Source organism: Numenius arquata, chromosome 2 (genome assembly GCF_964106895.1).
Source record: "Numenius arquata chromosome 2, bNumArq3.hap1.1, whole genome shotgun sequence".
Classification (NCBI taxonomy): Eukaryota; Metazoa; Chordata; class Aves; order Charadriiformes; family Scolopacidae; genus Numenius; species Numenius arquata.
This window is the reverse complement of record NC_133577.1, coordinates 32630470-32653415: the sequence shown is the minus strand read 5'-3', so window position 1 is coordinate 32653415 and position 22946 is coordinate 32630470. Positions and strand designations below refer to the sequence as shown.

Here is a 22946-nt window from a genome sequence, read left to right as displayed (position 1 = left end):
AGCGTCTATTTAATCCGAATCACACATATACATAAACATATATATATATATACAAACACATAGCCAAATATATATATAGTATGTAGATGTATATCTAACCCTTGTCTCAATAGGAATGTGTAGGGGTAGGTGTTAGAGAAATTAATTAAATAACTGCCCATAACATGCTACTGACTCTGCCAACAATTGGGGAGAGATGGGATGGGACAACAGGAAGGTTAAATTTATACACAACCAGTACAAATAAAAAAAAAAAAAAAAAAAAGGAGGTACGGCTTATAAATAGTTGAAATTAAATATTAACAAAGAATACTGAAAAATCCCTACTCTTTAATTAAATTATCTGTTTAATTTCTAATTTAAAAAGGGATATTAAATAAGTATATAAAACACTTTCTCTTCCCTCCCCCCCCATCGGAAGCCTCTGTCTTGCGCACGATGCAGCATGAGTATTATACATTGCAGATGCAAGCACCCACCCGTGTGTTTTTTCTCCTTCTGAAAGCCATCAGTCGGATGGGGAGTTCCTAGTGGTTAGTAGTCGCTTGTTGTGAGTCTGTTTTTAGACTGTCTTGTCTTTTTGGAAGCTTTCCGTGTTGTACACTATCAGGCGTTGAAAATTCAATTGCAGATGATGTTTGGCAGCATTCTGACACAGACCGAGTACCTTTTCGATTATTATTATTATTATTAATAATTTTAATCACAGAACTAGATTATATATATCCACATAGACGTACAAACACGCTTTCAGGGGTGTGTGTGTGTGCGCGCATGTGTAAGGTGGGTTTCACATACACCACAGGGTATATTGCAGATACACACATAGCCAAGATTCTCAGACACGGCTTAGGGATTCCAGCTGCCTTCACATTTGATTCCCCAGCCCAAGACGTGGAAAAGGGGCCTGATATTTACAGTACGTCATTAAAAAAAAAAAAATCTTGACATTCTTAAGGGTCATTCACACTGGGCACACAAACTGAAGGCAGCAAAAGTTGCTTTTTTCCCCCTTTCAATCTTGGCATACATATATATTATTTTTTATATATATATATGTATAAAAATAAATATATATATATAAAAAAGAGAGAGAATCACAAACATACATACACACAGACAGAAAAGCACACATTCACATACACACACACACCCCCCTACTGTGTATATACTTTTGATTAATATCCCTTTCCAGAAATGTTCCGTAAGCATCTTGGATGCTCTTGAGTGGCAGCTCTGTGCATGAAGAAAGCAGACAGTGCTGAACAACTGTGTGGCTATGCACCGGTCCCCATTCTTGCTTCAGCACACTGTAGGCCTTGTGTCCTTTTGCAGCCACCAAGGGCGGGAAATCTAGACTCCTGTGATACTTCCTTGAATGGAAAGTTAGTGCGCATCAGCTGCCCACCATCCTTAAGAGAAGCCAGCATGTCTCTCTGGCAAAGTTTCTATAGCGAATAAAGTCAACGCAAAATGTACACTGACATCCCATGTCCCAGCAAGGCAGGCAGGTTATGAGCCGAGTAAGGGCGAAGGTTGGGGGAAGAGAGGGAAGGAATCCTTGATCACGCAGACGGCCATTTCCTTGGCCTTTGACCCATCGCACCCTAGGATGCCGCTCTTTGGAACTCCCTGCCCATCCTCTCCATCACCTCTCCTCCCTGTCCCAGGCAAGGAGAAGGTGGTTTGTGGTACAGCACACTCTACAGAGAAACAGCGGAGGCCGCACAAGTCAGTTAAGAGTTAAGAAGTTTACACCCAGCGCTTCTACTCAAGTCCAGTCTTAGCTTGTTTCTTATGCCCCAAGTAGCCCGCTTGTGTCCACAGCAGTCGAGTATTATCCAGTGAAGACACCAATAACATTAGCAATGTTAAAAAAAATAATCAGTATATATATATAATATATATATGTGTGTGTGTGTGGTTAAGATATACATATATGTATATATAGATGTGGTTAAAATATATATACATATATATATATGTATATGCATGTATACACACATATATATGTATGCATGAGAAAACCCATCAAATACACCCCTATAGTCTTCCTGGCTCTGTTATTTAGCAGCATGAAAAGAAAAATAAAATAAACAGTTCAAAACCCAAAGGTGAATTCTGTGCGGCGGGTGCCTTGGGGAATGTTCCTTCCGGAGTCCATCGTCCGTACTGAAAGTGCTGTGCTCTACCGATCCTTCATTTTTAGGGTTCATTTGGATTAGTGTTTTGTTTTGTTTTTTTCTGTCCAGGCGAGAAATCAGGCTCCAGAAACAGGGCTGTTCCCCCTTCTTTTCCGCTGCTCACCGTCTCGGTTTTTCACATCTGTCAGAAAGTAGAGGGAAGGAAAAAAAGAGAGGGGTTAATGTTTGTGATGGGGGTGCAAGTAGGACAGGGAAGGGAAGGAAGGGAGGTGGCTAATGTGTTTAAGAGCACATGGTGTTAAGACATGGCATGACGTCACTGGTGGGGTGAAGTGCTGTGCAGATGGGGCAAAACAGCTGAGAATCCCGACCCGTGAATGGGTCGACAAATACTATTCCCCCAGGCTCACCTAGACAGGGCAGGGTAGGGGGGATACTGGTACAGGGGTGAATTTAGGAGCAGAATCAGAGGCTTCCTCACAGATGAGCTGAGTGTCTTGTTTGCACCCTCTCACACCATGCACACATAGACACACACAAACACACAGAAAAACAAGGCTAAGCAACACATGCAGAAAGACACACTCCCTCAGCTCTCCACCTAGCCTCTTGTTTGGGCTGGAAGCAGGGCAGGCAACAAGGCCTCATGCAGGCAAGAAGGTGAAAAGAAAGTGTCTCTCATTCCACTAGCTGCCATGAGCAGGGGTTAGCACAGAGAAGAGCAGCAGCAGCCTGAAGGAGCAGCAGGAGAAATGAGAATTTCCCCTCCCCTGTAGGGCCAAATTCTAATTCTACAAGAAAGAGCATAAGGGACTTCAACTTAACCGGCTATTCATCTGGAAACAGGTAAGCTACCCACTCTTGTGACTCCTTCCTATCTTTCTGGCCAACACACCAGCTCTGGAAACCTCCCTTAGTGCCAATTATCCCACCACAAAGAGGGACTAGTAAGATAAACTAGTAAACCCCTTCTGCTATCATGGCTTCTTTGGGGCATTGTTTGTTTCTTCTTTGTGTATGTGACTATTTCTTACCCTTCAAATTCTGTAGGGTAATTTCCCATTATTCTGGTGTGTGGGAACAGGAGCAGAGAGAAACGGTAAAAATTAGGTCTAGTCTCACACTCCAAGGGTTATGCTCACTAGGAGAAGTTTGACTCCAGAAGCTGCTCTCTTCTGGCCCCTCCCTCCATCAATTACTTCCCCACTGAAATTACAACACCCCAGAAAATTCCTCTGTATACAGAGCAGTTTCCACTACACTGGCAGTCCCGATGCCTCTGGTTTGGGCACAAAGCATTTTCACACCTAAAGGAAGCACTTGCTACTTGTTGTAGCAGCCTTAGTCACCTAGCCAATTCCAGGCAAGCAAATGGATGTCCCCTTTTTCAGGATGTAACCACAGAAGACCCTGGATCTCTCTCCCTTAATTCTCCCCCATCCAGCCACTCCCACTGCAATACTCTCTCGATAGGAGGAACCTCCTACATCTCTGTGAAAGGGGCCTAAGTTCAGAGTCGCAACGAAACGCTCATTATCAACCCCATCTCTATGTCTATCCTCTGGATAGGCAGGATGATCCCACACCAGAGATGCGCATGCAGCTGGGGCGAGTCAAGAGACCCCACCTGAGTTCACCAAAGTGCTCAGGTGAGAACCAGGAATCAGTTTCTGCATGTCTATGCCACTGATGGTGCATGACAGTGAGCACTCAGATGACACATGCACAGCATGGATCTCTGAACAAACAATAACCACACAGTATCTTTGCGCCTCACACCTGAAATACAGACCTCTGCCTGCCTTCACCTAGAGACAGACTTAATCCTGCTGTATCCCACGTCACAGCCCCGAGTGCGGCCCCTCAAAGCACAGCTCTGGCCAAGACTTGGACAGGAAACTGTGAGCACAGTGCAAGAGGACAGGGTGCTCTCCCTGGCTTTTAAGAACAAAGAGGCAAAGGAGAATGTGGGGACAGCCTTGAGGGAGGCTCCTGGCCTGGCTTTCCTCACCCTGCACACAGCAGAGTATCCATAAGCTGCATAAAAAGGGCTCAGAAGACAGGGGTGGTCAAATCCTAGTCAGCTAAAGATTTGTCTTTGTCCAACAGTACGCTGACAGTTGCATACAGATAATGTACAGAGCGTTACAGACCCTCCCCCTGGCTACCTCAGCAACATGAACTCTGTTATCTTGTTTTATGGGGAAGGGTACCATAGATACAAATGCCCTGTCTCTGGGAGCCATCCCCGTTCAAGTCCTGACAGCACATCTGCAACCCTCAGCCGCCCTTTGACACAGGGAAACTCTGTCCTCCTCTCAGTTAGACCCTCTGCCCTCTGGCCCACGTAGGACAGAGAAAAGAAGTAATCATACAGCACTGGTGCCAGAAGTCAGCAGGAAGCAAGCTCCCCCCTCTTTCTCTTTCTCTCTCTTTCTCTTTGTGTGTTTCTCTTTCATCCTTCAGGACACAAACCTGCAAGTGCGCTCGTTTAACTCAAGCTGCCTCGACTTGCAACGTGAGTCTGTGAATTTGCAGGAACATTTACAGGTCTGGGGATCTTGTACAAACAAGTGCTTTCTCCTCTCTGAGCAAGGCTCACAGTGACTGCAAAAAGGCAAAAGGAAAGATGTCTAAGCTACAGCGCTTCAGCAGAAAGAAAATACACATGCAACACCCTAAACATCAAAGCAATCCCCTTGCCCCCTCCCGCAGCCCCCACGCTGCCCACTGGAGCGTCGCGGGCTGATGGATTTTCCAGCAGCACCCCGGCAGCCCCAGGACAGCACCCCCTTGCATTAGCGTAAAAGAGAAAGAAAACAGGCTCTCTGCACAGTATTCACAAATGCTGCATTGGGTCCATCGGCACAGGCCAGAGGGAGGAAAAAGGGGAAAGCAAGGATGGGAAGGTGAGAGGTCCCAACCAGCTATTGACGTATCAATGAAAGGAGTTCTCTGAAGTGGGCTATTCGAGTAGAAAGAGGCCAGCGGCTAAACGAGTTAAATACACAGGGTCTCACCTCCCCTGGAAAGCAGCTGGGCTCCAGCATCACGTGCTTACCCCTGCAGCCAGCACTGCCCTCCTTTCTGTAAGCCCCATCCCAAGCTTGCCACCTAGGAGTCTCCTACAGAGGGGCCATGAATTTACAATGCAGAATTCTGTGAACCACCGTGAGAGAGGCAGAGCGAAAGAGACAGAGAGAAAGAGACAGAGAGAGAAGCCACCAAATCCAGCAGAGAAAGAGAGGAAAAAAGAGAGAGCACCCACCCACCCCACCCCCCACCGAGTTCCCCAGCACCCCCTCTCCGGCTTCCCACCGTCCCACCTCTCCTCTCCGCCTGTGACTCCACCAGACACGCACGCACGCACACGCGCGCACGCACGCACACACACACATGCACGGCAGATGCCAGCCTGCCTGTCGCCAGTCATCGTAGCAGTGAGGGCACAAGACAAGTTGGGGAAAGCAGATGACAGAACTGCAACCAGAAGGCGTGGAAAAGAGGTGCAGGGCGCTCGCCCACCCACCCGCACCCTTATGCCTTGGGAAAATGGTCGCCACTGATGATTAGAGAGCCAAGCAAGCTAAAGCCACCTTCCCTGAGATACCCTTAGTGCCAGAGCGGTGCCACCACCAGCGCTGCCCCTGCAGGATCTGCAGCCCACCAGTGACTGGGAGGGGAGGGTGAGATTTGAGTGAGCAGCAAGCAGGCGGACTGGTTTGGGGAAAGGGAGGGAAGAGAGTCTACAAGCAGAGGACACAAACGTACAAGCTGGGTGGTTTGTACCGGCCTTTCTTGCGCTTTCTCTTTTGACCCTTCCCCTTTCCTCGCTTTGATTTTCTGGAAGAAAAACAAAAAAAAAAACAGAGAGAGAGAGAAGGAAAGAAAGGGAGAGATAGAGAGAAAACGGAAGAAAACGCAAGGAAGAAGAGGAAAAAAAAATACAGCCATGTGCCTTGCTGGGAGGGGGGAAGCACATGAGGCAGGACTGGAGGGCAAGTCCCAGGGCCGAAGCACAGATCTCCACCTCGCACACACATTCTCCGGCCCTCCTGCGCTCCTGCCAGCACTGCAACCAGCCTGCCCACAGCCAAGCCAACGCCAGGGGATTGATTCTGCAGAGACCCCCTCCAGCAGGGCTGCTGCCAGCAGAGGCAGATCTGCTGGAGCCTCAGAGGGGCAACAGGAGAGGGACAGGGGGTGAAGGAGAAGGAACAGAAAGCTTCGTGAAAGCATCACGCAACTGCAGTGAGTGCAGACAACCGTTCCAGGCGACAAGCGCAGGCGCACGCTGACTGACAAGAGGCAACCTGAGCAGGGGGACTCTCCCCAGGGAAAAGGAAACCACTCTGACCTGAAGCACTGCCCAGCACCAGGCCTAGAAGGGGGAAGCCAAGCTCCAACAGCTCTGCTGCAGGACAGATGGTGATAATCCTGCCTTGGGATGGGAGCAAAGGGAGCCTGGCCTCAGCACCCCACAGACAAGGGGCAAGACCTGGTCTACTCAGAGGTGCTGTGTGGGAGAGGGCTATCTAGCCCAAAAGCTCCGCTCACTACCCCACCTCCTGCCTGTGGTTATTAGGACTCCAGGAAAGCTCACTGGATGTCTGCGAACACCCTCTCAGGCAGCCTCCCTCCTGAGTACCGAAGGGGAAGGAGGGAGGCCTGACCTAGTTATGACGCCCAGGAGATAACCAGCAAGCAGCTTTCGGATCTTCCCTCCTTTGCCTCCCTCCCTCACCTCCCCTCCCCTTCCACATGGATCTGCCAGACAGAGAAGTGGACAGAGCCAAGGCACTGACTCTCTTCTGAAAAATTCACCAGTTGCTCCTGACTCTTGGCCAGGAGCTGGGACAGGCAGGGGACAGGACGTGCAGGCCTGGACACTAACCACGGATCCCTACAGGCCAGTGAGAGCACAGGGAGGGAGGGAGGCTGAAGCCTGCAATGCTCCTTGAGCCACATTAGCACAGGACACAGGGAGAGACATGCAAGGAAAAGGCCCTAGGCAAAGCACCAGGGCTTGTCAGGCAAGTGAGCCCCAGCACTGTGGCAGTTCAGCAAAGGCTCCCTCCTTCCCTTGCGCAGCCCACCTCGGGAGGGAGCTGTCGAGGGGACATGGGGGGACAGAAGGGAAAGCACCATAGGTATTTCTTAGGCCCTGTTCAAGTCGTCTCACTGGAATGAGTGTCAGAGCATCAGCTCGCTCCCAGCCTCTGCCCTACATGTCAGGAGTCACAGGGAGGCGGTGAGGGGAGGAAAATCGACCTGAAGGGAGGAGAGGGGCACCAATATAACAGGACTTTCAATCCAGCACAAATCAAAGCACACCAATCTCTCCCATCCCTTCCCTTCCTTCCCGGGGGAGTGCAGAACCAGCAAAAAGCAGGCAAGGTGCTGTTAGAAGAGAAAAGGGAATGCAACACAGTCCAAGCTGGCTGCTTCACCCACACCCCATCCTCACTGCAGTTCACACAGACCCAGCTCTTGCACACCTTCAAACCACAGAGCCACGCAGACCAACCATCCCCGACGCGGCCCTGCACAGAAAGGAGTATTGGCTGCACGCAGCCCGATGCAGCCAGGAGCAGATTTCCAGGGGAAGGAGGAGAGGCTGGAAGGCAGCTAGAAATATACAACCACCAGGAGAGGGGTGAAAGAAGTTCTCTCACTCTCTCGCTTGCTCTCTCTGTTTCAGCCTCATCTCCCAGTATTCACCCATTCCTCTCCAACTCCGCACCTCTAAATGGCAGAGTCGCTATCCCAGCCATGTGCAGTCCAGCTGACCCTCTCGCCCAGAGAGGTCACTCTTTTTTTTCGATGTTGTTCCACATTTTGTAACGTCCCTGCAATTACTGCAGGACGAGAGCTTATTTCTCTACTTTCCACAACCTTTTTACTTTGGGGAGGAAGGAAAGGGAAGGTTGTGCCGTAACATCCTTCAGGTCACCAGAGCAAATCCATCAGATTGAAAAAAAACTCTCAGAAAGCCTCCACCAAGAGCCGGCTAGGACATCCACCTCCCTTTACACCCTTCCAGGCCCCCACCCAACCAAAACCAGTGTCACACCCCGCATGGCATCAGTCCTGCCTCCACCAGGCCTCTATTGCCACCTCTCCCTGTAGCCAGCAGAGTTCCTACCCAGGCTGCTGTGAAAGAAGCCAGCAAGTACTCATTCAAGCAGCAAGAAAAAAATTAATAATAAAGAAAGGCAGCGATTTGCAGTAACCAGAAACACCCCAGGAAGAGGGAAGGGAGAATGGGGGCTGCACCTTGAATCCATTCTGGTAGGACACACACGACGGGACTTCCCTGACTCGGGATAAAGCATTAGGAATGACTGCCATGGCCGTGGGTCATGCAAGCTCCAGGTCTGGGGTATGAACGAAGGACCATCAGATCTGGGTTTCTGTGCCCACCTGGAACGGATTCAGAGTGTCGCCCCATGCACTACCATATGCCATTTCCAAAAACACCTTCTCAAAGTGAGTATCTCTAACCAAAGAAAAGGGCAAGGGGCAGTGGGGAGAGGAAACACCAACCAACCACCAAAAGAGAAAGGAGGAAAGGCTTGTCACTTACTTTTCTTGTTTGTTTTTGACATCTTTCTTTGGTCTGGGGGGGAAGAGAAAACAAAGGCCTCATTAGAAGGGAGCTTACCATATACGCTTCCAGTATTATCCCAAGTTCCCATCAAGTCCACGGAAGGACATGTACAGCTGGCATTGCAGGGTGCCCATGGCACAGGTTAAGTGGTCCTTCTCAAAGTGTTTGCTCTCCTGTTGCACCTCACTGGCAGCCAGTGCCAAAAGACCCCAGATTGCAGGCTAGCATTGTCCACCTGTGATATCTAGAGATGGAGGAGCCACGCCAGCAATGGACTTCTTTTCCCAGGCTCAGCCATCCCACCGCAAACTGACTGAGGAGACTGCAGAAGCCTCTGGACAACAGTCCCAACCCAATGGCAGAAAAAAGGAAAGGCTCAGAGTAAGTTTATTGCAAGAGGAACCAATTCTGCTCCATTCTCACCTGCAGTCACATTTACTGTGCTGTAAGAAGCTCATGTGCGCTATGTGCTGACTCTGATGGGGTTTAATTCTCATGATCTGGAATGAAAGAAACAGAGAGGGTCACTGCCCATTCACTATTTATACTCACAGCTCCAAATCAGCCCGCTGCATGGCAAAGCGTTTGCACCCCAGGTGCTCCTGGGAAGAGCATGGCAGAGTTTGAGCTGGCTTTGAGGCCCCGTTCTCCCAATCAGGGAAGGTCTTTGATCACAAGCAAGCAGCAACACCAGGCTTGTGCCAAAGCTCTGTTTGCTCATGCATGGAAAGTGCCAGCACCGGTGGACTGCCTCGAAGACAGGCATGGGAGAGGGCCTAACACCATAGCAAGGTTCTCACTGAGCCGTCCCTGGTCGATGCTAGAGAGACAGTAACGGAGCATCCAGCCTGCTCTCACACAGAAGCATGGTTCAGTCTTATGCAAAGGCCCAAAGCAAAATTCCATATCCGACTCCTTTTTCCTAAGCCACCATTCCTTCCCAGCTGACATCTCACTTTCTCAGTGACTCGACACACAAAGTAAACCTGGTGATCTATGCTTAAAACAGTCCTGCAGAGCCAGACATTGTCCAGCCCTCAAAGCCAAGTGCCTCCATGGAAGTTATATTAGAAGCTATGCATGTATTGTTACAGTCTCTCAACCCAGAACCTGGCTGGACCATTAGCTCTAGCATTTGCATCAGAGATCTGCTCCAGTACTTCTGACCCTTTACAGGCATGCGGGCATACCAGCCAAAAACAGTAATTCAGCAAGAAATGGTAGGAAGAAAACCATCTCTAGCTACACCATGTTAGTATGCTCTGGCCCAGGCTGGAGCCTGCAAGCAGAAAAGCAGTATGGGGAACCACAGAAGGGCACAGACAGGTTCTCTGCCAGAGCTCAAATACAGCTCAAATGACAAATAGAGCTTGCTGGTTAATCACTTAGTCCTGCGTGTCTCTCACCCATATCAAAAAATGACAGCAATATTTACGGTGGCCATTCAAGAGTCTGAGGGACAAAAGCAGGTGAGGGAGGTACATATTAAGGGTAATGGGCACCGGCACCATTGTGGACACAAGCTGGGATCCAGGCTGGCAAGCAAAGGCAGTGACAAAGCCCTCTAAAGCGGAGTTTGCATCTTCCCCATGTGCCCAGCCTTTGCTATCACAGCCATCTCTGCCTCTTCCAAAGAATGAATTCAGCAGCCTCCCAACAAAGAAGGAGGATGCCCAGAGGCAGAAAGGCTTTTCCACTTGACACTGAAGCAGCGTGCTTCTTAGAGCCCCTTTCCACCCCTGCTGTGCCAATGTAGCTAATGACCCAAATCCCCCTGCTCTGTTGGTAAAGGCTGACCTCACATGCCCTCCAGGAGAGAGTACTGACAGGCTTTTCCCTTTTGCACTCCACAGCTGCCTTCAGAGCAACAGCTGTGTGGACCAAATGCAGACCTAAGGTGGAGCAAGGGCCCAAGGAATATCTTCTTTAGGACTTCAGAGATAAAGGCATCAGAAATGCTCCTTTGCATTCTCCAACCATCACGTGCTCCTTTGCAGAAATGCTCCTTTGCATGCTCCTAGCTACTGCATTTGGGCACTAGCAAGGTTAGAGCCAAAAACCAGATTCTCCTCTTAGCCTTTAACAGAGATGAGCAACTCATTTTTTCACCCTGCATGGTGTAATGCTGGGCACAAGGTTCAGGAGAGAGGTGAGCCCTCCTGATCCAACAGTCTCCAGTTCCCTGGAGTAGGCTGCCCTTCCTCTGAATTAGCTGGGAGCTGGGACTTGGGGTGGCTGTGACGGCTGACTTGCTTCCTCCACCCAAACACGCCAGCTTGCAAGCTGGGCCCTCACCTCCATTGTGACGTTGTACACATCCACGGGGACACATTCTAGGCCCTCATCGCCGCAGCAACCCGCACATCTCATCAGAGGCACACAGGATGGCTTGAATATGTACTCCACCTCATCAGGGTACTCCTGGAAAATGTCCACCAGGGTCTCAATTGTCCTGCAGAAGCTGCGCTCGTAGACTTCCAGGAATTTGATAACTAAAAGGAGGAATGGAGGGAATAAGTTAATGCAAACTTAGCTCAAGAACATCTAGTGCTTCACCCCTTAAAATGAGACAGACAGTTGCAACACATCTACCCTATGCTCCTCACTAGCAGTCTTGCAGGCCTAAGTCCTTTGTCTCTGCCCTTCACACACACACAAAATCAAGAGGGGAAGAGAAAGAGACAATCTCTTCCTACCACTGCTTCAGGGCAGAGGCAAGATAGAAGAGAGACTCACTGTTTGCCTCCCTGGCACCATGATGTGTCCCACAGGTGCCTGCTCCCCAAATTCCTTCCCCGCTATCCCCCGTACTCTCAGATATGCTGCCACTAAGCATATTAGCTCAGCCAGAAAGCACCTGAGGCTGCTGCAGATGATGCCGCACTCTGGATTAAGGCCCTTCACCAGTCTTTTACCCCTTTCTAAACAGCCAGTAGAGGCCCCAGTGGGCTTTAGAAGGCAAGGGGTTAAGCCAGAATCATCCTTTCGACAGACCTCGCCACAGAGGCACTTCTGAGAACAAGCAGAGGGTTCTGAACCATGCATCTTCTCTCTTCCCGTCAGCTACCTCTTTTGCCCACACAGAACATCCACCTCAACAGGTCACCTCAGAACCACAACAGCACCTGCTACTAATCACAGCCTCCATGTCTCCACGCTGACCACCTTCCACCAAGGAATCAAGCCACCGACCGAAAGACTCAAAGCAAGCCCACAGCACCACCAAGATTAACTAGACCATATACTTGGCTACTGAACCACAATGAGGCAGTGTGGGAGGGGGAACAGGGTGGATCTGCCATTATCCCCTGACTTCCCTCTGAATGGAGCAAACACTAACTGCTTGCGATCTGCACTGATTTCACAAGCGTTTCTCAATGTTTCCCAGTCTCTTGCCAAAGCTTCATTTTGCTGCTTGGTCAAGGGTTGGAGAGATTTAAAGAGATGAGAGATAGGATAGATAAGTACACACACACAAAACCCAGCTGCTAGTACAGTTCTGCAAACACTGAGTACCTGGAGCCCTCCAGGCCTCCTAGCTCTACCAGCAGGCAGGCAAAGGAGAATGTCTCAAATGGAGCAGAGGATAAGAGTAGGCACAAAGAGATAGTACCTGCCCCACGCTGTTATGCACTGTAATGATCCACCTGTACAGTATGCAGAGTCCTACAGCACCAAGGTTGATAACTCTGAGTGATAAGCGCAAACTGCTTGCATCATGGAAAAAAATGGTCTCCAGTAAGCGTTTCTAAAGTGCCCTGAACTTGTGACAAACTGGCATAAAGGTTACTTTGCCACAAAAATGCAAAAGCTGCAGGGCTTGGATCTCACAGCCCGCAGTTAATTGTTGAAAGTTAATTCTAGGTCATGCAGAGCTGACAGTGCCACAGTGCTGAGAGCAGGTACAAGAGGGGAGGAGCTTCCATCCAGGGAGTTTGAAGTGTTAGAGAGCGTGAGCAGCTATTAAAAGAGAAAGTGGCTTGTGAAGGGGAAATGTAGCCTGACAGGCATGGACTGCTTGTTGGTATTCCTCATCTAGAAGACAGCATGTTTCTGTTCCTTGTCCCTTCCCTTCCTCTTCCCTCCTCCCCTAACTGCAGTATGCCTCCTGTCTGTTCTCTTCTTGTCTGCAGCTACCTCCTTCTTCCCATTCCCCTTTGGAGTGACTGTAGTCACCACCTATGTTCCAACAAGTCAAACAATTTAATATGTGGGAAATTCTGCAGGCACTGTTGATTATTCATGCTGTGCCAGCAAAGGACCTGGGAAACCTGACAGTAAAGGCACAGTTCTGGCTAAAAATGCTTACAGACCTATGTCGAGGGGAGGGAGGAAGGCAGGCAGGGAGGGAGGGAAGGAAGAAAAGAGGGAGGGGAAGTGGCAGTTACCTGTGCAGATCAAATGCTGCTCACCGCAGTAGTCTGGGGAATAAAGAGGCAGAAACCAAAACAGAGTAGAAAATTGAAGTGAAACTGATTCACGTCTGCCACACTTTCTGAATGCTTGCACTGCACAAGCAGCTGGATTACACCAGAGAATCTGGACTACAGATCAGTCACAGAGCAGCACATTCAACTTCTTTTGCAGAGCCTTTACTTTCACAGCTGTGCCCTGATCCTACACTTGAGATCTGGGACATCTGACAGGACCAAATCCCTCCCATAAAGAATCCGGGAGTTTTTGCCTTTACTTTAACATATGATGATTTTCCAAAGTCTGAATCAGCCTCTGAAAAGGAAACGGGGAATCTTTCTCCAGCTGCCAGGCAGAACATCTAGCCACAAGAGGCAGGTTGCCTTGATTTCACTGGACAGAGAGCACTCCCACAGAGGCTGTGCCACGCTCCATAGTTCACTCGCACAGTTAGCACCCCAACCTGAGCGCATGACTGAGGTAGTCATCCTCACAGCAAAGCCCTGCCCCTGCTACCCTACCTACACTCACTCCTATGTTCTGGGAGTCATATTCCACACTATGCTGGGCTGATTCAGTCTGTGCTTCCTTTCCATTGGTTGTGCCAGGGTCAGAAGAAGATCTGTCTTTCATGGGGAAACACAGGAAGGTCACTGAAGGACTAACACCACTTGGCTTGCTCCCTTCCTGCAATTTGGGCTTCAGCCCACGTTAAAAGTTAATCCCTCATTTAACCCACACCCCTACCCTGCAAAACACCTTCAGATTTGAGTAAGAGGTTCTTCTTTGTGAATGGAGGGGGAAGTAAGGTTTAAAACCCAGTCAGGGCCCACATTAACTCTTCAGGGCAGACACAGCCACAGCAGGCAGAATTAAGTCCAAATTTGGAGCAGTCGAGTGGGAACATGCTAGACTAGAGAAGGAGCAAGTCTGTGATCATTTTGCCTCCCTCCCCGTCAATGGCTTAGCAGCAATACAAACACACTGTTCTTTTAAAAATAAAAGTGCAGCCACAAGTGCTGGTGGTTTCCTTTATTTATACCAGAAAATCTTTTCTCGTGGAACAAACAAAGAGTGTTTGTCTGACTCCTCTACAACATCCCATGCCACAAAACATGTGGCACAAAAGGGTAGGGGCTGAAGCTAAAATTACAGTCTCCAACCAGGGTAAGTCCATCCCAAATAAAAACCTGTCACAGCTCGACATCTCAGAGCAAGCATAAAATGGCCAAAGACACAAAATCACCTTTCACCCCAACCCCAAAGCCCCCGAGAGCTTCGATGGAAGGAACTGTCCTTGTGGAACAGAGGGACATCATCGTCTCCTCTTCACAGAGGAGAAACTAAGGTACTGAGAGAGGACCTCCAAGGTCATAGGGTAGGCCAGAAGTAGAGCCAGGAAGGCAATGCCAAGAGTCCTGATTTCTATCTCACAGATGTATCTGTACTGCAGAACCAGAAATAGCACCAAGGCAGCGAAGTCCCACTGGTCATATTGCCAGACCAACTTCTCCTGTGATCCCATCAGCCTTCTTGTGACAGGGAATTAATTCTGTTCAACTCTTCTCCTCCCTGGGAAGGTAGTCGTCCACAGCAAATGGCACAGACGAGGACACTATCTCTTCTCTATGAACAGCAGAGAACCAGTTACCAAAATAAGCCTCACAGCAGGCTCCATCTTGATCCCTCAGGAGTCACTGAACCTTCTTCTGTCGACTTCAGCAGGAGCAAGGGTCGAGCGCAACAGGCGGCAGCCCGCCAGAAAATCAGAAATTTTGCCCATGCAAAATGGACACCTATCCCAAACACAGCCAGCCACCAACCTCTGGCAACACACATGCAGCCTGTCACACCAATAAAGTTACAGAAATTGAAATACAGTGCGACACACACACACAAAAAAAAGCCAATCTAGGCCCACACTGCTAGAGCCCTCTGCTGACCTCCTGCTGGAATAACGCTAGAGGTCACAACCCGCGGGGACCCTGCAAGAACTTCACCAGACCCTGCCATGGTCTGGTGAACCATGCAGTGGTCTGCTCTGCCATGAAGGTTATGGGGAAAACACGGTCAGGATGGTCTTAAAGCAGCTGACGATCACCTCAGCCTGAAGGCTCTAAAGTCCACAGCCCTTTCACCCCACTTCTGAACTGAGGACTGCGGACAGAAAGCCAACCTCCTGCAACGCACAGGGCTCCACCAGACAGGGCGCTTGCAGGAGGTGTCTCTGACTAACCCTGGGGGCTGACTGCTCTTCTGGTCTACATTTACTTGCACAAACCAATGAGGCAGAGGACATTGCCACAGCCTGGCCTTTGGGCAGCTGGAGCGACAGAAAATCACAACAGCTGCAGAGGCACCACCTCATTCCCTCACCAGGCAATGGTTCCACCCGTACTGGACCACCAGCAACGACATTAAGTAGAAACTATTGGATCACACTGCCATGCCCTGAATCTGCTACTCCTGCTAGCTCAAACCAGTATAAAACGGTGTATTTTTCGAGCTTGGCTCTGCACAGTGCTTAGCAGTACCCTGACTGGGGGGATACCAAGGACTGTCAGGAGGCACGGCTCCGTAAAATCATCCTGGGCTGCCCTTTTTTTCCCTTCTCTCCTCCCAAGGACCTGCCGCCCGGCCGCCTGGAGAGAGTCGGGGCGCTGCCTCGGCCTTTGTTTGGGGATCAGCCCTGGCCACCTAGCCGGGCACCGCCAGGGAAGAGGCAGGCAGCAAGGATGACAAATCCCTTCCTACGGCACTGTGGCGAATCCCCAGCACAACTGTTCACCGCTACTCAGCTCTTTGTGTGCGCCCGAGTGTGTGTGGAGATATATATATATAAATATATATATAAATGAGCGTGTGTATGTGCACGAGCGCACGCACGCACGCAGTTCTCCTCAGCGTGGTGGGGAAGCGAGCGGCGGGATGGGCCAGCCCTGCCGCCCGCCCCGGCCCCACGGTCCCGCAGCCGCCCCAGCCCCGCGGCCGCCCCCGGGCCCGCAGGGGGGACGCGGGGGGCGCCGCCGCCGAAGGGGTTAATGGCGGCGGCGCCTCCCGCCGGCAGCCCCCCTCGCTCCCGCCGCCGCCGCTCCCCGGGAGGTGGCGGTGTTGGCCGCCGGCGGGTCCCGGGGCTCGGGCCTCCTTCCCCCGAGCCCCCGGCCGCCCCCACCCGCCGGGAAGCCGCCCAGCGCTTACCTTCATTGGGTTTCCGCTCCCCATCCCCCAGGGCAGGAGCAGCCTTCGACAACTGCAAAGATAACAGAAAATCGGGTCACAACGCGGAGCCGTTACGCGGTCCCGGGAAGCGGGAGGGCTCCCGGGCCCGCCGCCCCACCGGGCAGGAGGCGGAGGGAGGCCCCGGCGGGAGGGGGCACCCCCGAGGTGGGGCCGTTCCCCTCCGCCCGTCCGGCGGGCACAGAGGGGCCTTTTGTTCCCCCTCTTCGTCCCCCGGGGAGGCGAGAGGGACACGGGCGGAGCGGACGGGACGGCCCCGGGCCGAAGGGAAGGGGCAGGCGGGCGGGAGGGAGGGAGGCGGCCAGGCCTCCTGCGCGGCGGGCCCGAGTGAGGCCCAGAAGGGAGAAACGCGTCCCTCAAGCGGCGCTTCCAGTGATCACGGTCAAAAAACGGAGAGAAAACCTGGGCCCGGGGGAGGAAAATAACAGGGGTGACCTTCTACCGCTGACATGACTGGCGGGGCTGGACACCTCCATTTCCCCTGTAGAGGTGAACTGGGCCGGGGAGGGCAGAGGAGGGAGAAAGGCGGCCAGGCGCAGAAGGGCATGGCTCCCCTCTCAATGTCACAGATGTCTGTCATGGAGTGGTGGTGGCCACCGAGGTGTCCGGCATCTGGCGGGGTGTCAGGGCGATTAACTGTGACAGCACCACTTCACTGACAAAGGCTGCCCAACCGCCCAGGCTTCCCTCCTCTCCCCTGGCAGGGAGGGCATCCTGTGCCTTCACCCAACAGGCCTGGCCCTGTGTGGCCCAGTGGCAACACGGCTCCCATCCCTGTGCTCCCTATGGCTTCCCCAGGACAAAACCCTTGAGGTCTCAAGCTCTGTATTCACCCCTGCTGGGACCAAGGGCATTGCCACACCGCTGACGCAGGCAGGGCTGGCGACAGGTAACCCACCCCCAGACCAGGATGGAGGAGCATTACACCGCTTTACTAAGGGAAGTCTTTTTAATTCCAGGTGAAACAAAAACTCCACTCTTCCTGCTCTGCGTGAGGGTTTTAGCTCTGACGTAACTTTCCAGCCACGTCAGGTTTCCCCCTGCTGTTCTGTTCTGAACCAAAACCGAAAAATGCCTAGCTTTCTTCACTTCTCCAAGGTATGTTGCCACCTGTGTGACACCACCCGCCCCAGAACCTGCTGCCTTTCAGCAGAGGCCAAAAAGAGAGTGGCAATACAGACGACATACTGCTTCATCAGCGATAACCCTGCATTTAGGCTTAGAAAAAGGCCCTCCGATCTTATAGCCGGACTGAATTGAGCAGGCAAAGTCCACCTCAAGCTCACAACAGGAATCTGCACCTATGGTCTTCTTGGCAGCCTCATGCACAGAGCAGCACCACCGTCCCAGCTGCCCAAAGTGTCAGCTTTTAAAAGGAGGGGGAAAGAGAGACGGCCGAGCCCTAGAAACCCCTCTCCCAGCCGCTCCTTTGTGTCTGTGCACAGTTCCCTTTGTCTGAGGTCCCCCTGACCCAACTCCTTGCTTCTAATTTCAAAGTCTTTCTGTACCTGGGCATAACTCACCAGCCCAGGCCCAAGCCACCCCATGCCTGGATCTATTTCTTCTCTGGGGAGGAGAGGGCTGCGTGCCCAGCCTCAGTGCTGTGACAACAGTTTAAAAAGCAGGTTCCTAGAAACAGTTTCATTCCTGAAGTGTGAAGGTCACTGCAACAGCACAAACAAAATGGAGGCAGCGGAGGTTGCAGTGGCCTTCCAAAGCCACTCAGCGCCTGACAATCTATGGGTCAAAAGAAAACCGCATCACGGGCAGAAAAGCCTCAATCTGTGTCGTAGCACAGGAAGAGGATCACGAGCCAAGTCAGTTTATCCAAGTCACATCGCCCCCAAGACCTTTCGCAGAGGGATTCTTGGTTCACACACAGAATGACTGTGACAGACTGAGCAAAATTAGCTCAGAGACACCTTGAGGGTCATTCTACCCATGCTCTATGCGAGGCTGCCCAGGCGGCTGCCAAGCCCACCGCCTCCTCACATGTAAGCACACATGGTGCAGAGGTGATAGGATGCTGAAGCAAGCCACACGGTTTCACTGCTCACCTGCATCCGGCCAGCACCTTGCCCTGCCTCTGATGTACTGCAGCAGGACCCAGAACACTCCCAGTGCTCACCTAGACCTGGGTTGCGATCCCACCCCGAGGATGGGAAATAAGATCGGTAGGAAGTCTGCAGGGAGCTTCTGAGCACTCCCAGGGGAGCTCTCAGCAGAAACCCGAAAGGTTTCCCAGAACTATCAGTAACACGCTCTCTGCTCACTGTACCAAGAAACTGTTCTGCCCTTTCAGCAGTGCCTTTCACCTGTGGCTAGTGCCCTCAAAGCAAGCGAGGCAGGGGCTTGTGCCTCACTTTAAACCAGTCTGCTACATATCAGACAAGGCAATGGGGAACCAAAAGCGTTCCAAGGGACAAGCGGGCCTGGCATGCCCTTCAGTGGGAGCCTGAAGGTCACACTCTCCTCTGCTGGCTTTTGGCATTACCCAAAAGCTCTGTATCACAATTTCCTTCCAATAGATTTTCAACATTTCACTGAAGTGTGGAAGCAACCCCTGGGCTCCAGAGAGGGACAAACGACCCCAGCAATGAGGCTGACCAAGGGGAAGCTTCTTTCCGTGCCCTTTGCAGGTCGCAGCAAATGCACATCGCGCAGTGGAGTAAAACCCTCCCTAACAAATAAATCCACTTCACACCATCCGTGTGTCTTCACCTTCCCTGTCCCCCTTCTCCCCTAGTCCCTGTCTGTAGCAATTAATTCTCTGAAGGGAGAGAAAAGGTTAATCAAGTCATTCCTCTCCAACCATCACCCCCCTCACCACCACCACCAGCACTCTTTTTCTCCCTTCCCCTCCCCCTAATCTGTGCAGCCTCATTAAAAGAGCTTTGTAACTGTTTAGGACTGGAACAAACAATCCATCCACTTTGAGAGGGACTCTGGGACAGGAGTTAAGGCACTTTTCGTCTTAGGCGCTAGAAATTCTTCTCAGCGGTTTCTACTTAAGGGAAGGGGAGGGGGACAGGATTCACTGCACTCCTTCTCCATTGTACATGCAGAGGGAGGTCAGTAATCCCACAAGCTGCCAGCACAGCCGAGGCACCTCTGACAGGGAGCAGGATGGACAGGAGAGGGGCTTCAGGGTTGCTCAGGAATCAGTGAGCGCCTCTGAGATGTCAGCACGGGCCTCCCTCTCCCTTGCTCCCAAAGGAACCCTCCTCCTCCCAGCCTGTCCTCGGAGCACAGGCCCGGAGCAGCTCTGGGGAAGGTGACCCACTGCGTCCCGGCTGCCTACAGCCTGGGGAAGCAGGTTCTGGTGGCTCCCCATGGTGGCCTGGCGCAGAGGCACACCAAAGGCAGGGAGCCTGGTGGGTGTGCGATCATTAGCAGTCTAGTCACAGGCTCACTCTCCCTCCCTCAGTGCCTGATCACTGCCTGTTCCCTATGGCAATACAGCTGGTGTGTCCAGGTCCCTCCACAGTTCAGGGCAGGAAGGGAAGAGTTCCCAGACCCTCATCAGGGGTGACAGGTCACCAGGCTGCTGCCATGACCCACAGACAAAGGAAGATGGGGAACAACCAACCAATCCCCGTTCTTTAGGAAAGGGGGGACTGGAAGGGGACAACACCACAACCTCTCTGACCCCATGCAGCATGAGGACTGTGCACCACAGCTTAGTACAGGCAAACATCTGGGAGGGTGGCACTGCAAAACCACCTTTTCCTCCCTCTCCTGCATGGAAAGGCTATCGCCACCAGTGTAGGCAGACACCTGTGGCATCAGCCCCCACCCAGCCCTGATCGTGACACAATTTCCCACCATCCCAGCCTTGCTTCAGGAGCGACCATAACAACTCCCTCAGTAAGGAGTCATCCCCCCTGCCACCTTCACCAGAGGAGCACTGTGATTCCTGCATCCCTCATCCTTCACTTTCAGGAAAGCTGCCTGACACGCACTGGACCCTGCTTTCCCAACTTGGCCTCTGCCAGGGCTTTTATTTAATGCTCTCCAACGCGCCTGGCTAGCTAGATAGGTTTTATTCAGCATGACAGCCAGATTAACAGTATAGATAAATATTATCATCAAAGCACAAAACCCTAGTCCCGGCGTGAAGAGTCATGCCTTCTGCCATGCCCGGAGTCATCGTCAAGCTGCCTACGTGAGATCTGCTGGTATTTCTAACGTTCCCATCACCGTGGTGCCCAGGCAATCAACGGACAAATAAGGACAGAACCGAAGGGCAGACCTCACCGTCGATCTGCCTGAGCACTTATATGGCCCGCCATCCCCCAGCTATCTGAACATCTCGCAATCTTTCATGTATCTATCCCCGCAACATTTCCCCCCACCCCCCACCCCCACCAACACCCCGTAATTCTTCCCTACTTTTTTTTCCCCAGCGTTACCCTCTTTCTTTGCTCATCGGCACCATCCTCCTGCCTCAGAGAAAAGGCAGCACGAGGCTTTTATGCGACTCCGGAGGACGGACAGACCTGGACTCTACCTGATCAGCCGTTTCCTGCTCTGGGGAAGAGGAAGGGGAGGGGAGAAGGAGCAAGGGGAGGGTTAAAAGGGTATTATCACTAGACACCCATACAGAGTTGTCTAACCTATAGCCGGGGAACCAACGCTACTGTACAAGTTTACTGAGGAGCTGGGAGGCAAAGAAACCCCCGTTTTAGGCGATGGTGGAAAAACTCTTTGGAGAGCGGAAAGAATTGTCCCACGAGCTAAACCTGGCAGGCAGCACGGAGCTGCTCTGTGCCACACTCGAGTAAGAGCTGAGCCTCGGTTCCCATCGAGCACAGCCTAACGTGCGGCTGTCACTGCAGAAAGTAGAGATATAACAGGCTAGAAACAAAGCGTGCAGTGCCTGCATGACTTCAGTTACAGCCGAAATGGCTCCTAATTGGGGAGTTACCTTCCAGCATCACTGCTGAACAAATAATGTGAATAACATTAGTTTGCAAGCGACATTTATTTTCACGATTGCGGGAGACGATCTGGCCCATGTTCTCTCCCAAGTGCCGAGGAGAAATGGCAGGAGAGAACTAACCTGTTATAGCCTTTAAAACGTAATCCATGTTCGCCTAGCGAACAGCCACTTTCACGTGGGCACTGTCTAAACCCCTTAATATCTCTTGGCAACACAGCCCTCTTGGCTCTTTAGAAAACAGATTTATAGGACAGGTTTGCACAGAAAGCTACCCTTCTTAAAAAAAAAAAAAAAGAGAGAAAGAAAAGGAGGAAGAGTTGGTTTCTAACCCCCAGGAATGACAATTAGGCAAAAGTAAAAGTGAGTGAGGAGAAAGAGAAGAGAAAAATGTGCGGTTTTGTAATCTTGGTGCAGCAGATATGTATTTTGAAAAAAAAAAAAAAATCAATCTGGAAGAAATTCAGGATCCATTTTGTCCTCTTTGATCTCTATTTGTTTTTCCAGCGAGGTATTTTGAACTCCACTCGGCGGCACGAACCCGAGCTGGGACCCAAGGCAAATACCGCCGAAACACCCTTTTGCAATGTCAGGAGACCCGAGGACGGGAGGCGAGGCTGATGCAAGAAGCCACCGCGCTGCCTCCCTGCCCCGCACCGCCGCGCAGCGCCCCGGGCCCGGCCACGGCCCTGGCCCCGCCGGGACCCCACGTCCCCCTCCAGACCCCACGTCCCCGCCGCCGGGGGAGCCCCACGCCGGGGGCGCGCAATGCGCGCACACCCCGCACGGCGCTGCCGGCTGCTCGGGGGGGGGCTGCGAAGCGCCGGGCACCGCTTCACACGCCCCCCCCCCCCCCCCCCCCCGCCTTCCCCACGCTGCAGACTTACACGCACACACACGTGTCCGCGCTGCGGGCACCCACCCGGACGCGATGCCAGCAGCGCGGCGGCACCGCACCGAGCAGGTGGGAGGCAAGGGGGGAGGTGAGGAAAAAAAAAAATACGGGGGGAAAAAGTATTTTCCGCCGACACCGCCCCCCCCCCCCTCCCCCCGGTACGCGGGGCACAAAAGCCCCCCGTCCCGCCGCCGCCCCGTCCCCGCCGCTTACCTCCGCGCTCTGCAGATAGAGCAGCGCCGCCAGCCCCCAGTGGATCCAAGTGAGCAGAAAGTTCATGGTTGCCGGCGCACGCCGCGGAGCGGGGCCCGCCGCGCTCCGCCTCGCCGTCGCCCCGCCGCCGCCGCCCCGCCGCGCTCTCGCCCGCGCCTCCTCCGTGCCCGCCGCCGCCGCCTCCTGGGGTGCCGCCGGCCGGGCGCTGCGAGAGGCTCCGGGGGAAGGGGAGTTCCTCTTCGGGGTCTCCGGTTTCACCCCTCCATAAGCCCGGCTCTCCGCCGGCCCCCGCTGCTGCTGCTTTCGGTGGGCGCTCTGCCGGGCCGAGCGCTGGCTCCGCGGCCGCCCCGCCGCCGCCGCCCGGCCCCCGCCGCCGGGCAGTCCGAGCTCCACAGCGGCGCCCGTCCGCGGCCGCTCTCCCCGCGCCGGGGCAAGGCAGGCACCCCGCGCCGCGCTCGCTCGCTCGGTTTCGCGCACTCACGCCAAAGTTTGGGC

The 22946-nt window shown here is 52.6% G+C and overlaps 1 protein-coding gene across 4 annotated transcripts; it reads right to left on the bottom strand.

Moving 5' to 3' along the window:
- Positions 1 to 2246: 2246 nt before the first annotated feature.
- Positions 2247 to 22577, bottom strand: VEGFA (vascular endothelial growth factor A). Of its 4 annotated transcripts, XM_074167934.1 has the most exons (8): positions 22452 to 22577; positions 16366 to 16417; positions 11050 to 11246; positions 9178 to 9254; positions 8731 to 8763; positions 5916 to 5987; positions 4620 to 4751; positions 2247 to 2325 (listed from the first exon to the last, which is right to left on the bottom strand). In XM_074167934.1, the coding sequence occupies exons 1-8, from the start codon at positions 22515 to 22517 to the stop codon at positions 2304 to 2306; spliced, it is 651 nt and encodes a 216-aa protein (XP_074024035.1). In that variant the 5' UTR covers positions 22518 to 22577; the 3' UTR covers positions 2247 to 2303. The 4 variants fall into 4 exon arrangements, with proteins under 4 accessions (XP_074024035.1, XP_074024036.1, XP_074024037.1 ...); XM_074167935.1 differs by lacking the exon at positions 5916 to 5987; XM_074167936.1 differs by lacking the exons at positions 4620 to 4751; positions 5916 to 5987 and having other exon boundaries at positions 2304 to 2325.
- Positions 22578 to 22946: the final 369 nt, after the last annotated feature.